Below are 16,488 nucleotides of genomic sequence, written 5' to 3' on the forward strand. Positions count from 1 at the left end.
CTTAAATTTTCCTCACATTTTCCTTAAAAATTAGTATTTAGGATCTTTCAGAATGGATTTTTTTTTCTGATTACAAAAGTAATACATATTCATTATTTTTAAAAGCTTAATCAAATGTCACAAAACTAAATACTATCGAAAGTGAAAGACTTGTAATCCTATTCCTTAGAGATAACAATTATTAGCATTTTAGTGTGTTGTCCTCTTAATTTGAAAATTTTGTATAACATGTGCAATAACAGTATTAATTTATTTTTTAAAGCAAAATAAATTATATGATATATGCTGTTTACTGTTTTGCTTTTTTGATTTGACAGTATGTCTTATACATCTTTCCATGGAGTCACTTTTTAATGGTTTTATAAATTTTGTAGACTGTACCTTCTAAAACCAACCTTCTGTTGTGGGCCATTTGGTTCATATAATCTGTAGTTAATTATTTTCCTAACCAGAAAAAAATATATTTTGGTTCTCTGTTCTCTTTATACTTATAAAGCCCCAAAGTTAATAATTAATGATACTAAGTATATACTTATAAAGCCCCAAAGTTAATAATTAGTGATGTTAAGTAATCAGTTGATATTAAGTATTCAGAATTAGGTATACCACTATAACAATAAATAACTACATTTATATGGAAACTCAGTCAAATTTAACCTTAAGCTGATAAAATTTTACTCATCACCATCCTCTCCAAATGTTTCTTAATAACAAGAATACTCACAGCTCCTATTTATATTCTTACAAGGATATTTAAATATATGATAAGAAAGAAAGTTAACAGCTAAACTGTCTTTAATAGTAAAAATAACTGCCTCAGTTTTTTTCAAAAAGAGATATAAAACTGGATTACAAGCAATATTACAGACAATAGAGTAAATGTCACAATTCTGGGAAAATTAAAAAAACCCCACCAACCTCTGTATTATTTAATTACTTATGTTTTCCTCACAGATCTGTGCACATTTAATATTTTTCTGTTTAATTTGCTTGCTTTTTCATCATTCTGAAATGTTTGTGTTTTTTTTTTCCTTTGGAATAATGTAATTGTTTTTTTAAAAGATTTTCCTCTCACTAATTCTTGAATTTTGATGTTTGTTTGCTAGACCACAGCAGTTTACACTTCAAGATTCAAATAATTCTGTAGATTCATCAGCTTCAGATAGTGACCCTATGAGACAGAGATTCTCTATAAAAGCACACTCACGATTACCCTACCTCATTATTTCTGATGGATACATGGTCACAACCCTTCGATTTCTTGATAATCTGTCTCCATCAGTGCTCATGAGATCCCTTCTACTTGATTCAACGCAGAGGCTTGAGAAAACATACGAAAGTGTGATACTGTGTAAGGTATGGTGCTTTTTGGTACCATCAATAAAAGCTGGCTTCTCAGTCTTTTTTTTTTTTAATTTATTTATTTTTAATTGAAGGATAATTGCTTTTCAGTATTGTGTTGTTTCCTACTGAATGTCAACATTCTCGGTCTTTTTAAATTTAAAACTGTACTGACAGTGGTGTCCTTGGATTGCATACACTTGTCTGTAGAAGTTATAATTGTAGTACAGTTATGGATAAAGCTTCCATGGTGGCTCAGAGGGTAAAGCGTCTGCCTACAACGCGGGAGACGCAGGTTCAATCCCTGGGTCGGGAAGATCCCCTGGGGAAGGGAATAGCAACCCACTCCAGTACTCTTGCCTGGAAAATCCCATGGACTGAGAAGTCTGGTAGGCTACAGTCCATGGGGTTGAAAACAGTTGGACACGACTGAGCAACTTCACTTCACTATAGATAAAACTTTGCTCTTGGAAATCTTTTTCTATAGCCAAAAGGCAAAGGTCTGAACTTGCGATCACTGAATTCCCTAAGATCTAGCTTGTTAAAGCACCAAAGAAATGAAAATGTAGCTGATTCTACTGTTCCCAAATTCTTGCAAGCAGAAGAAACATTGAAGTTAAATGAAGAAACAGCAGATCTGCAGGTACTTGTTAGCAATGTTTTATTTATTTTGAACAGTTATGTACTGATTTTATTCCAAGAAACAAATTTTGTTTTCCTGTTATTAAAGAGAAGAGAAATTTGATAGCACTAAACTGATTCTACTTGTAAGGAATTAAACTATATTAATATTAATAATAATTTTTTCTCTCTCATGTTTTAGGATTTTGAAGCAGAAGAAACTGATGATGGCAGATGTTTTCCAAACAACTTATTCTCTTTTTGGAACCAAAAAAATGATCTGTTATTTAGTAGTGTTGAGGAGGGAAGATTGGAATTTGCTTCTATGTTTGATACAGTACATGCAAAAGATAATACTGAGGAGACAGATAAAACTGTTATAGAACTGCACTCTGTCCAGAAAAATCTCCTTGCAGCATGGACTATAGGAATTTCAAAAAATGTGGCAGAAAAAAATTTAATGTTAAACTACACAGTAGTTTGTATCACTCATTTTTTGTATATTCTTCAGTTTATAAAATGTCCTTTTCCCAAACTTTATCTTTTTTTAAGCAAGAGCTCAAAACATAATACATGGGTACTTTGTATCTTTCAACTTTTTCATCAGTGTTTATCAATCCAGTATTGGGATATGAGATACAAGCAAGATGTAGGACATTTGGTGAAGCTGACCTCAAATACTATAAAGCTTTTGCTAACACAGCAACAACAGGATCAGTTATTCTCAGAGAAGCTTTTAGCCTGTTTTCATTTACTCAGAATGGTAGCTGATCATTTAAATGGTGTGTACAGTCTTCAGCCTGAAGTTATTTCAGCATCAGCTGATGGAAGTAGAAGAGCAAAGCAAGACTCATTGGTGTTACCCATTTTTCAAATGTTTCAAGACAGTGAATCTTGGGAAAACTGGTCTTGGAACTCATCTTTCAAGATTCATCCTCAAGTATTAAATTTTGTGCAACAGCCAGGACACAGGTACAATGACTTCACTGTTAGGAGACCATCAGCATTGTAGATTCTTCAAAATTGAGATATAATTCCCATACTGTAAAATTCATTATTTTAAAGGCTACAATTCAGTCATTTCTATTATAGTCACAAGGTTGTAGAACGAGTAGCACAAATTCCAGAATATTTTTATCACTCCCAAAAGAAATCTTGTACTGTTAGTTCTCAGCGTCATAGATTTTATGTTATTTAAAAGTATTTTAGGATTTATGCCAAACATTTTTCAGCACACATTATTTTATTAGTCATGGGCAATCATGATACTGTTGAAAGATTTTGATTTAAATAAGCACTATAGAAAAAATGACCTCAGGTATCTAAAGCATTTATGAAAGTTTAAAAAATGTGCATTTTTTTTTGACTTTTTGCTATCTTTGAACCTGATCAGTTATATGCATATTATTACCTCAGGGAAGAATACGTGGAGAGAAAAAGACTAATGAGGAGGCTATATTCATTAGCTATACTCTTCGTAAAGGCTAAAAAAAGGCTATACTCATTCTTATCCCTAGTCTGAAATTTGATTTTTATGATTACCTCATTCTGTGTGCAGATTGATTGTTCTCTGGAGAATATTGTACAGAAAGACTTTATGGTATCAAATGCAATTAAGTCAAAGAGTTCCTGAAGATGGCGTGCAGTTAACTGAAAAGATGACACGTGAAACGTCAGCTGTCAAGTCCCTGTTATGCCATATACAGGCTGAACTGCAGACTGCTGGAGTTCGCTTGAACCAGACCTTAGAACTTAAATCTATCAATGGTCAGTATCTTATAAACAATTTCTAACCCCAGGCGTAAGCAATAGTAGGTTGTTGGGCTTTGAGTTTATTGATTGGTTGTAATTATTTGTTTTTTTTTCAAAATAATTTCTGGCTGCACTATATCCACTAAATTTTAAAACAAGTAAATTTTCATAAAGTAATTTAATTAACCAGGACTAACTGTTGGTTAAAAATTTTGTAGGGGAAGAGTGTTTCCTATTAGGATCATATGAAAAATCTGTTCAAATATGGAAGAAAGCTCTACAAGAAACCTGTGAGAAAGGTAGGGGGTGTTAAAATAATATTACTTGCCATGATGTTCATGGGACCATATTTTAGCATGCTGCTCTTCTTAAAATAATTTCAGATTTCCGAGAACTGACAATTTCTTAATGCCTAAATAAAATACATACTGTAGGTACCTTGTGTGTTAGAAATAGTTATTTAAAATTATTCTTAGTCTTGGAATTTGTAGCACCAAGAAATTTTTATCCTATCTGTAGATAAGACTCCTCTGTCCTTTTTTTGGTTAGTGATGGAACCTGTGATTGATTGGTAATGGGTAAAAAAGAGACTTAAATCCTAAATTAAAAAAAAGTGTTATTTAGTGGTATCCCACTCCAGTACTCTTGCCTGGAAAATCCCATGGACGGAGGAGCCTGGTGAGCCGCAGTCCATGGGGTCGCTAAGAGTTGGACAAGACTCAGCGACTTCACTTTCACTTTTCACTTTCATGCATTGGAGAAGGAAATGGCAACCCACTCCAGTGTTCTTGCCTGGAGAATCCCAGGGACGGGGGAGCCTGGTGGGCTGCCGTCTCTGGGGTTGCACAGAGTTGGACATGACTGAAGTGACTTAGCAGCAGCAGCAGCATCTACAAGAGAAACTATGAGTCAAATAAGGTTCTAATACCAACTTATAGAAACTTTGAGCTAAGGCTCTCTGCCCTTAAGTAATTCAACTTTAAGAATTTCCTGTGAGTTAGACTTATTATGGGGCTACATGGAGTTTTTGATGAGACAGTAGGGATGTGGATTCTAGAAACTGGTGATAGCTTTTATGATATAGGGCTGAGGGTATAAGATGATAGAGGTTTTTAGCCAGTGGCTGTGAAGCTAACCTTGACTTCCACTACTGGTCAGGTTTAGCTAATTATTAAATTTATTTTCTGGCTGCTGTGGCTATGTATTGAGGGCCTGCTATGTGTGTTAGACAATAAGAATAACTGAAATAAACAAGTTTACCCTCAAATTGCCCATAGTGTGGAGGATAGATTGCATGAACAACTGGCATGTTTCTCATTATGCTTTATGGTATTTGTTGGGAGAGGGCATGGTCTGAACTGGAGTGCAAACATCAATCTGGAGAAAACCTGGAGGAACAGACATGTAAAACTGAGTGAAAATTGTTCAGGTGAAGGAGTGGAAATGGTGTAACATAGGATATAGCACTCTAGAAGCAAGAAGACATGAGAAACTATGGCAGTTTGGTAAATTGCGAGTAGTTGACCAGGTTATTTGAAACATATGTAATATTGAGGATAGGGTGGTGAGCGCTGAAGTGAGAGGAGAGAATAGATGATAAGGGAAGATACTATGCAGTGCCATGGGATTAAGGTTTTATCCTGAAGATAGTGGGATCTGTTAAGATACAGAAAGAGTACTTTTCAAATAAGTATAGGCCATTTGGAAAGATCACTTTGGTACATTACAGAGGGCCATTTGTTGGAGTGTGGTATAGAGATGTGGGTTTTACCTAGAAGCAAGAAAATTAGTCAGTTGAAGAGGTCCTGAAGCAAAGCAATGTCAAGAGTACTGGGGAACAAAAGTCACATTTGTCAGATGTTTAATAGGTTTGATCAAGTGAACTTGTGACTGAGTAGAGAAAGAAGTCTCGTGCACTTCTCAGATTTGGAGATTGTACAGCTGGATGAAAAAGAGTGGCGTCCAGTGTGATGAGAAGTTCTCATGAAGAAAAGTTTTCATAATGAGTTTTATTCTGGGCCTTTTAATTTCATTTCCATTTGTATCCAATTGAAATGGTTTCTTGTAGTGGAGACTGAAAGTAACAGTGGCTTCAACAAGAAGTTTATTTCTCTTAGGAAAGGAGGTGAGGAGTTGACAGTCTGGGGCTGATTTGGTATTTCGGGGGTCTCATCAAGGACTCAAGCTTATTTAGTGTTTCTGCTCCATCGTCCTTAGTGCATTGCTTCTACTCTTAAGGCTGTTGCATGAATTAACATGGATGCTGGAGTCCCAGCCATCACGTGCACAATCCAGGTAACAGAAAGGAGGCAGGCAGGAGGGGCAAGAGAAGGCACACCTCCTGGCTGAGATGCCTCTTTACACAGCTTGTCTGGCAGCTGTACACTATATTATCTCTTGGCTAAGAACTTTATCATATTTTCTCATGGCCACATTTAGCAAGAAATTGTGATCTGAGTGCATTGGAACCCCAAATAAAATTAGAATTCTTTTACTCAGAATGGTGGATAAGGGGCAGGTAACCGGCAGTCTCAGTCCTAAACACCTTTTAGATACTTGAAGACAGTGGTCAAGGGATCCAATCTTATTCGACAGTATTTCTTCTCTGGAAAGTCTCTTTGACCGTCTGTTTGATATATGTATGTGTGTTTTTTTAATTTGTGTTTTTAGCATGTGCCCTTCTGTTTCATAGCTTGTGTACTTGAGAGAGATGTTGTTAGCGGACCTCGGTTAGTACTGAGATGAGCATTTGCACCTCTTTTTGGATAAATTCTTAGTCATCTTAGGACCTGACCACAGAAAATAAAATTATTCAGAATTTACAATGAAAAAGAACAAAATATTGCTGACCTGTTTTTTTTACTCAGTTGTGAAACAGGTACAGAAAAGTTCACATGACACGAGTGTACAGTTGATGAATTTTTATACACTGAGCATTTCCGTCTATCCAGCACTCAGATCAAGAACGTTACCTAGCTAACATGTTTTTTAATGTAAGTGTAATTGTGCCCTATTGAAGGAGGAAGAAGGACATGTTTTCTTCAGCTTCGCTATTATCTTTCTCTTTTATACTGCCACCTCTATAACTATAATTTAAATGATGCTCAAGGATTATGTGATCAGCTAGTAAGAGAAATACTGAGATGGTCCCACCTTCCTGTAAAAGAAAATGAAGATTGTTCAGGTATGCTTTTCAAAAATCAGTATTTTTGTTTGTTTGTTTGCTTCTTTGTCTTTTAATGCCATCTGTTGAGTTTAATGTATTTTGGTTCATCAATATAAAATCAGTATGTTTAATGTTAGCAATTTGTATTTACAGGTTTAGCTATGAAATTGCTTATACATAAAAGTTGGTTGCTCTGTTGCATTGTGGTGAATTTTGGGACTGTCAGCTTCTTAGCAGCAAGGATCATGTTTTTGCTTGTTTTTAACCTTTGAGTCTCTCAGCTTAGCGGCACTTGCCTGCTGAACTGTTATAATTGTTGTCTCAAGTCTCACAGCCCTGTTTGTTAGACACAATGTCAGGTACCCAATGTCAGGTACTTTCCCTTAACATGTTTGTATTTTCTCTAATGATTGCTAAGGTGGTTTGCTAAAGTGATCAAAATCACTTTCTGACATATTCAGGGCCTTTTTAAAATCTGTTTAAGAGATTGTAGAATATTTGGATTGTCCTTTTTTAAAAAAGGTGTATTTAAATTAAGCAATAACCAAAGTGAAAGACAGGCTTCCCTGGTAGCTCAGTGGTAAAGAATCAGCCTGTCACTGCAGGAGACACAGGAGACACCGGTTCAGTTCCAGGATGAGGGAGATCCCCTAGGAAAGGAAATGGTAACCTATTCCAGTATTCTTTCCTGGGAAATCCCATGGACAGAGGAGCCTGGTAAGCTGCAGTCCATGGGGTCACAAAGAGTCGAACATAACTTAGTGACTAAGCAATAGCAACAGAGTGCAAGACATCTATATGAATGAGCACATAATGTATTTATAATGCTGCTTTACAGTGGTAGACCATGAGAAGTCTACTTTGCATATGAGTGTGTCAGAAAGGCCAGTGTGTCAGTACTTTCTAAATGGAGTTCATGACTCTAGATGGAGTATTTGTTTTTTTTTTTTTTACTAATAACTGATTATTTATTGGTTTAAAAATCATTTACTGATGGAAAGTAGAGATCAAAAGAAATTAGTTTACAAAAGGCTTTGAAAAATAGATTGAGAAGGTTTGTAAAACCCTTTCTGTGATTTTTACCAGTTTATCATTTTTGTCCAGAACAGTATTAGTTTGTTTGTTTGGTTTCAGCCACTGTGGTTTCTTTCTTTCTTTTTTTTTTTTTTTTTTAATTTTAAAGTGAGATAGATAGTAGAATGGGCTTCCTGGGTAGCTCAGCCAGTGAAGAATCCACCTGCAATGTAGGAGACCCCAGTTTGATTCCTGGGTCAGGAAGATCTCCTGGAGAAGGTCTAGTATTCTTCAGTTTCCCTGGTGGCTCAGACAATAAAGAATCCACCTGCAATGTGGGAGACCTGGGTTCGATCCCTGGGTTGGGAAGATCCCCTGGAGGAGGGCATGGCAACCCATTCCAGTATTCTTGCCTGGAGAATCCCCATGGACAAAAGAACCTGGCAGGCTACAGTCCATAAGGATCGCAAAGAGTCGGACACAACTGAGCGGCTAAGGACAGGTGGTAGAATACTATGAAATTTTATTCTGGGACTCATATTTTCTCTGCATTTTTTAAATTTAATTTTTGTTTTATATTGGGGTGTAGCTGATTTACAATATTGCGTTTCAGGTGTACTGCAGAATGATTCAGTTATACATTTACATATATCCATTCTGTTTCAGACTCTTTTCCCATATAGGTTATTACAGAATACTGAGTAGAGTTCTCCATGCTATACAGTAGGCCCTTGTTGATTATCTTATTTTATATACAGTAGAGTGTATGTTTTACTCCTAAACTCTTAATTTATCCCTCCCCACCCCACCTTTCCTCTTCGGTGACTGTAGGTTTGTTTTCAAAGTCTGTGAGTCTGTTTCTGTTTTGTGAATAAGTTCGTTTGTATTATCTTTTTAGATTCCATATATAAGTGATACCGTATGCAACCACTGTTTATGGATTTCCTACTTTGATATTTGTCTTTTTAAATTTGTGTTTATTTAGTAGTAATATAGGTTCATTTTAGACAGTTTTGAAATATGGAAAGGTTTAAAGAAATAAAATCACTTTTAATGCTACCATTTTTGTCTATGTGCATTCATATATGTTTATTACCAGAGCTAATATTTTGTTTTGCAATCTTTTAAATTTAATATTGTGAATATTTTCCAATGTAAATAATATTCTTTTAAAAAACCTAGTAAGCTTTTTCCTTATTATTGGATATTTTAGATTGTTACCACCTACTTACTATTTTAAATAATGTTGCAGTGAACATAAATTTTTGTGAGCATTACTAATGTCTACATGTTAAATCTTGAGAAATGAGGTTACAGAGTCAAGACTTCTGATGCCTAGTGTTAGATTGCCCTCCGAAAGGACTGTTAGCTGTGTATGAGTGGAAGACATTTATGTGTGACTTTTTTTTCTTATGTGTGACTTTTTAACTGACTGGATTTTTTTTCCAGCAGTATTGTCATGATATGATATAACTGTCAAGATAAGTTGAACCTATAGTAATATATTTAATTTTTAATGCTAGTTGTTTAGAGTATTTTAAGCATATCCTCTCTTGGTCAGGAGTCCCCAGGACTACTCCCCAGGTTCAGTGATTCACAGGGAGAATGCACAGGCCTCTGTATATATTGAACCCGGGCCCCCTGCTGTGGAAGCATAGAGCCCTAACCTCTGGACCACCTGTAAATCGCCTCAAGTGACTTCTGAGAAAGAAAGATACTTTGCCTTTGTTGGGGCCATAAATGTCATAAAAATTAATCTTAATTTAATATTTATCTTGTATGGGCTTCCCTGGTGGCTCAGCTGGTAAAGAATCTGCTTACAGTGCTGGGGACCTGGCTTCAATCCCTGGGTTGGGAAGATCCCCTGGAGAAGGGAATGGCTACCCACTCCAGTATTCTGGCCTGGAGAATTCCGTGGACTGTATAGTCCATGGGGTCGCAGAGTTGGACACAACTGAGCGACTTTCACTCACTCCGTAGTTTTTAGCTATTTATTTTCAAATATCTGAATCCAGTTTATATTATTAAGTTTCAATTTTTAAATAGGGATGGCATGTTTGCTCTAGTTTATGTCAGAAGCACTCTAGAAATCATAATGTAACTCTCTCCTCTGCCTTTTCCCTCCATTCTACACGTTCCCCTTGTCCATACCTCCCAAAAGAATCTTAATAGTAAAGAGTTAATGTTATGGGAGTATACTATAATACAGAAACAGACATGAAGAATCACTGTTCTGGCTCTTTGTAGTAAACTCTGCCTCCTTGAACTAAAGAAAGAAAATGAGAAAGAGGAGGAAGAAAGGAAAACAAAGAAATGATAAGCTTGCAAGTCCATTATAGCTGGATTGTTTTTATAGATCCTTCCACATTTTTAGAAAAAACTGGTAACTTGAAGTCATAAAAGAGTTCCTAAGTGTATGTGCTGATAATTTTGAGCTTATTATTTTATTTTTGTTCTATTGTCTTTAAGAAATGTAGATACCTGTTACAAGTTACCTTGTATAGGCCAGGGGTGTTGATCTCAGAAAAAAGTTTTAATTATAATTTTCTTCTTGCATCATGTTAGGAGCTTAAATATTCCTACTTTTGCTAGTTTGATCGGAATCTCCTTTGCTCATTTGGTGTATCCTGCAGTTCCTGAGAAGTCTCCTTGTGAGTCTGGGGTGACTGGAAGTGTTCATCCCGAAGCCGCGGTGAGGGTGGTCCAGTCCATGGCTCGCTTCATGGCTGCCTACTTCACCAATCAGCTGCTGTGCATTTTGCCACCTCACAGTGTGAATGTTCTTCCTCCCCTTCATATTAAAACAGGTAATAGAATAAACAAATAATTTTCTCACCTTGTTTTTGCACAGAATATTTAAAACAATTTTACACAGTGATCATTGATCTGTGGAAATAATACTGTCTAGCCTAGTGCCTGACATGTAGGTGACTGTTTACGAATGAATATAATCTGAGAAAGGTAATTGCTTTGAACTTGTTTTTATTGAATATGTATTTTTTTAATTGCAAATTTTGGACACATTGGTGTTTATACAGTTTCCTTTTTTTTTTTAAGTAAAAGAGCTATAAAAATGTGGTAATTGAACAAATTCTGAGTATTCTAATTTCAGTTCAGTTCAGTCACTCAGTTGTGTCCGACTCTTTGCAACCCCATGGACTGCAGCACACCAGGCCTCCCTGTCCATCACCAACTCCCCGAGTTTACTCAAACTCATTCTAATGTAGAATTTAATTTTTGGACATTTTACTTTTATTATTTTATTTGGGTCATTTTTTCTTTGCTCTATTTAATCATGTCCTTATATTATCTGATCAAACTGTATGTATTTACCTTTATTTTGTATAATGCACTTTGATACTATTTCTTCTGTTTCTTTGTCTGCTCAGTTTCATTTTTTTAGAAGTGCCAACATTTGCTGCATGACCCACTGAAAGAGACACATTCTTCAGTGTTTAAAAAAAAAAAAGCTATTCTAGAGTGTGTTAAGTATTATCTTAGGCCATTTTGTATGTATCTTCCTTGTGGTTTTGTGTAGAAAGTATTGATTAAGGAGATGTGTGTAGGGAAGAATGAGTTCCTATGTATAACTGTAGTTAATCCATTTTCTTTTATCTACTCACAGAGCAGCCCTTTCGGCTCATTCCTCTGCAACACTCTAAGGTGGCCAGTGCCGTCAGAGAGCAGAATCTTTCTGATGTGTGGACCGTTGAATATGCCCTTGAATTATTATTGATTGGTGGCCTGGTTCCAGAAGCCGTGTGGTTGGCACATAAACTTGGAGACTGGAAGACATCTGTTTCTGTTGGTGTGGCTTTTCAACTCTTCTGTAAGCATGGTAGCAAATTCACGAGGTATGTATTTTTAGGCACATCTAAGTTGGACTGCAAGGAAGTCCAACCCATCCATCCTAAAGGAGGTCAGTTCTGGGTGTTCATTGGAAGGACTGATGCTGAGGCTGAAACTCCAGTAGTTTGGCCACCTCATTCGAAGAGTTGACTCATTGGAAAAGACCCTGATGCTGGGAGGGATTGGGGGCAGGAGGAGAAGGGGACGACAGAGGATGAGATGGCTGGATGGCATCACTGACTCCATGCGCATGAGTTTGAGTGAATTCAGGGAGTTGGTGATGGACAGGGAGGCCTGGCATGCTGCGACTCATGGGGTTGCAAAGAGTGGGACACAACTGAGCAACTGAACTGAAGTTAAAAAAGTACGATGGTGTTATCTAAAGTGTTTCTTATTTCACTCATTGCTGATATTTACACATTTTGTGGAATCCTTAGTTCAGCATTGTCCAATAGAATTTTCTTTGGTGATGGAAATATTCTGTATGTGCTGTCCAGTCTGATAGCTACTAGCTACATGTATTTATTAAGCCCTTGAAAGGTGGCTGATAAGACCAAGGAACTGGATTTTCAATCTAATTTAAATTTAGAGAGCTACATGCAGCTAGTGTCAACTGTGTTAGACAGCTCAGAGGTTTACTTACTGTATTTAAATATCTATTTAGCACTTTTACTTGTTAGTAGGAGAAGGCAATGGCACCCCACTCCAGTACTCTTGCCTGGAAAATCCCATGGACTGAGGAGCCTGGTAGGCTGCAGTCCGTGGGGTCGCTAAGAGTCGGACCTGACTGAGCGACTTCACTTTCACTTTTCACTTTCATGCATTGGAGAAGGAAGTGGCAACCCACTCCAGTGTTCTTGCCTGGAGAATCCCAGGGACTGGGGAGCCTGGTGGGCTGCCGTCTCTGGGGTCGCACAGAGTTGGACATGACTGAAGTGACTTAGCAGCAGCAGCACCCTCAAAGGGCCTATAGTCAATGGGAGAGTTTTCTCCTTCCCAAACAGGATTTACATTTTAAGCTAATCAAACTAATCCCTGCATTTTAACTCTTATGAATATTATGGCATTGCTGTGTCTTTGAATTCTCTAGGACAGAATATCAGAGTGGGTAGCCTTTCCCTTCTCTAGGGGATCTTCCCAACTGAGGGATTGAACCCGGGTCTCCTGCATTGCAGGTGGATTCTTTACCATCTGAGCCACCAGGGAAGCCCATCCATGGTATGGTAGGGAGAGCAATAATATCAAGTGAGGGAAAGCCAGGAAATACTTTATATGAGAGATGTCATTTGTGATGGGCGATGAAGAGAAGATGGAATCTTGACAAAGCAAGTAGCTGTAGGGAGAGAGAACATTCCAAGCAGAAGCAGAGGCACGTGGCCCAGAGCACTTAAGGTTTCATCTGGAGAGTCTGTATGTAGGGCAGCAGTGGGCGGTTAAGCATGGGGAGCTATATCAGGACTGTAATTGTGGAGGGCCTCAGTACTCTCCTCAATACAGCATTTCCTCAATTACTTCTTTTCTAAACACAAGATGAATAACATGGACTTCTCTGGTTCTTAAAAATTTCATGTTTAGTTCTTGATGTGTATATGTTTCCTTTTTTAAAAAATTGTAATTATTTCCCCCTAATTTGGTGTGATTTCAGATCCAAGGAAAAGAGTCTGAATCTACCATTAAATATGACTCCAGCACAGATTTTTCAGGAAAAACTACAGTGTTTCCTAGGTCAGCCAGCCTCTTTGGAAGCAAAAAATGAAATGAACTCAAAGTGCAAACAGTTTACAGGTGAGTTACCTATGTATGGTCAACCTGTGTATCAGCTTAATACAAAGCTTATGGTATTTTAAAAAGCTTTTAAGTACGCACACATTTGTGAATATTTTGGGGGAAAAAAAATAAGACTAAAAAATTCCCAGTCTGAACTTCTAGTTCTGGCAATGTCTTTTTGATGATCTGAAAATTTTCACACAATAAATACATAGATACAATGTGTTTCTAGATAAAATATAAAAATATGCATTTAAAGGCTCAGATTTAACATTTTAAAGATTTTCTTAGGTATTTACCCAAGAAAAATAAAAATCTAGGTTCACTGAAAAACCTGTATGTGAATGTGCATAGCTTTTTCATAACAGCCAAAAAAACTTGAAACAACCCAAATGCTTACTAACTTGTGGATACATAAACAAATTGTAATTTATCTGTAATGTGTAATAATAAATAATAAAGAGGAGGAAACCGCTGATAACATGCAACCACATGGATGAATCACAGAACCATTATGCTGAATGAAAGAACTTATAAATAAAACTACCCACTATATGATTCCATTTATATAACATTTCATAAAAAGCAACGCTACAGGGACAGGAAACAGATCAATGTTTACCTAGAAGTAAGGGGGGAATTGAGGAGAAGGCAATGGCACCCCACTCCAGTACTCTTACCTGGAAAATCCCATGGACGGAGGAGCCTGGTGGGCTGCAGTCCATGGGGTGGCTAAGAGTCGGACACGACTGAGCGGCTTCACTTTTGCTTTTCACTTTCATGCATTAGAGAAGGAAATGGCAACCCACTCCAGTACTCTTGCCTGGAGAACCCCAGGGACGGAGGAGCCTGGTAGGCTGCAGTCCATGGGGTGGCTAAGAGTCGGACACGACTGAGCGGCTTCACTTTCACTTTTCACTTTCATGCATTGGAGAAGGAAATGGCAACCCACTCCAGTGTTCTTGCCTGGATAACTCCAGGGACGGTGGAGCCTGGTGGGCTGCCATCTCTGGGGTCATACAGAGTCGGACACGACTGAAGTGACTCAGCAGCAGCAGCAGCAAGGGCGGAATTGACAACAAAGAGGTATGAGAGCTTTTTGGAGTGATACAAACGTTCTCATAGCCTATACGATTTGCCAAAACTCATTGAATTGTGTATTTTTAAAAAATGTTTATTTATTTATTTGACTGCTCCCATCCTTAGTTGCAGCATGCAAGATCTTCTATCTTAGTTTTGGCATGCAAACTCTGAGTTGAGGCCTGTGAGATCTAGTCCCCTGACCAGGGATTGAACCCAGGCCCTTTGCACTGGGAGCGAGGAGTCCTAGCCACTGGACCACCAGGGTGAACTGTGTACATAAAAGGATAATTTTAGTGTATGTAAATTATACCTTTACAAATTGATTTAAAAACAAAAAGCTCAGCAGATGGTTAGTAAACTAGAAAATAGATTTGAACTCTATATACATACACAAAATATATAGAAAGATAAAATATATCCATATATAGATAAAAAGAAAACATTTGGAAAATATGAAAGAGAGGTTAAACTTTGTATTGAACAAGAAGACGCAACATATATTTAGTAGGAGTTCCAATAGAGCCACACTAAATTCTGGATGGTGACGACCTCTGGAAGTAGGAAGTGAAATAGGGTTGGTACCTAAGGAATTTCAACTGTAGCTATAACATTTTATTTTTTACCTAAATTGGATATAGAAAACGTGAATATCAGGCAGGGATGAAAAGTCAGTACACGAGTGTTTTCGTAGTCTATTCCCTAAAGTGTGCTTTAAGAGAATTCCTAATGTAAAAGTCCGTAAGTCTACAGTTCTGCCACCTGCATCTGTTTGCATTTTGTTCCAGAACATTTCTCCATTTTTACAGATATTTATAAAACTGAAGCCTACTGTATGGCTATTTCATATATTTTTGTTTTTTTGCTTCTTTAGCTTCACAAGTCCTTTTATATAAAAGTACTGTGATTGACTATTAAGGAAATGAAAATTACTGTTTCACTGCCTCCACATAATGCTTTATATTCTTTTTTTGTGTTTCTTACATTCTATTTTTCCCATTAATGTTTTCCTTTTATTATTATTTTTTGAGTCATGATTATATTCCAAGCACGTTTTTATTATGTAGTTGTGTTACAGTATCTTGTATAATTTCGGAAAGTCTTTGTGCTCTACTACTTTTATAATCTTAAAAGTAACAAAATCTTAAATTTCTGTCCAGAAGTTTGAGTGTTTTGCATTTTGACCAATATGTTTATTTTTGGCAGTCAACTTTTTCAGATATGAAGCTTTAAACTACAAAATAGAAGGAAAAGTATAATATAAATTGTAACTGCTTTACCTAATTCTGTGTTTGGCAGATCCCATTGAAGAAGAAGATGCGGATCTGCTGTTTGCTTCTGTGCAGGAAATACTGAAAGCAGCAGTTATGGCTGACGCAGATATTCTCTCAGGGACTTTTCAGCTTCTGATAAACTCTGCCAAGGACTTCAGTAAGAGACTGTGGGGCTTAGTGCCCGTCGGCTTGTATCTTCCAGCTCCTCCATTATATTGTCCTCAGCCAGCTGTTCTTAGTGAAGTAAGCTTAACCTTTTAACATTTATTTTGTCCACTTTTTAAAATAATCAACCTGATAATAATCATCAAGTTAAAAATGCAAGCTCTGAAGCCCACTTCTGGATTCCAGCTTTGCTGTTTATTAACTGAATAGTTTTCTTGGGCGTTGCACGCAACTGATGTTAAATTTCCTTATCTGTAAAATGAAGACGGTGATAGTACCTCTGATAGCGTTGTTGTGAGTACTACACGAGACATCCTGACACATAGTAAACATTCTGTAAATGTTAAAATTATTTTGATAATAAAACAAAATTAATAGATATTTCTCGGTATCCAGGTATTAGTTTAAAAATAAACATTTGTTTACCATAGAAAAATAATGAGTGTCAGAATTTAGAAA

General features: G+C 36.9%; 1 protein-coding gene across 8 annotated transcripts in view; it reads left to right on the top strand.

Annotated features, from left to right (window-relative positions):
- CPLANE1 (ciliogenesis and planar polarity effector 1) overlaps positions 1-16,488 on the top strand; it is a 108,576-nt gene that overhangs the window by 13,172 nt on the left and 78,916 nt on the right. For 7 of the 8 annotated variants that reach the window (XR_003507146.1, XM_027519907.1, XM_027519906.1 and 4 more), the window contains exons 10-19: positions 1,107-1,356; positions 1,829-1,984; positions 2,165-2,934; positions 3,521-3,729; positions 3,933-4,013; positions 6,734-6,898; positions 10,528-10,701; positions 11,520-11,748; positions 13,389-13,528; positions 15,890-16,107. Coding sequence is in view for 7 of the 8 variants with exons in the window: in XM_027519907.1 (XP_027375708.1) it covers positions 1,107-1,356; positions 1,829-1,984; positions 2,165-2,934; positions 3,521-3,729; positions 3,933-4,013; positions 6,734-6,898; positions 10,528-10,701; positions 11,520-11,748; positions 13,389-13,528; positions 15,890-16,107 (2,392 nt within the window). In the remaining variant the exon portion in view is untranslated. The remainder of the gene's footprint in view (positions 1-1,106; positions 1,357-1,828; positions 1,985-2,164; positions 2,935-3,520; positions 3,730-3,932; positions 4,014-6,733; positions 6,899-10,527; positions 10,702-11,519; positions 11,749-13,388; positions 13,529-15,889; positions 16,108-16,488) is intronic. The other variant, XM_027519912.1, reaches the window with a different exon arrangement.

This window comes from Bos indicus x Bos taurus, chromosome 20, assembly GCF_003369695.1.
Source record: "Bos indicus x Bos taurus breed Angus x Brahman F1 hybrid chromosome 20, Bos_hybrid_MaternalHap_v2.0, whole genome shotgun sequence".
NCBI lineage: Eukaryota > Metazoa > Chordata > Mammalia > Artiodactyla > Bovidae > Bos > Bos indicus x Bos taurus.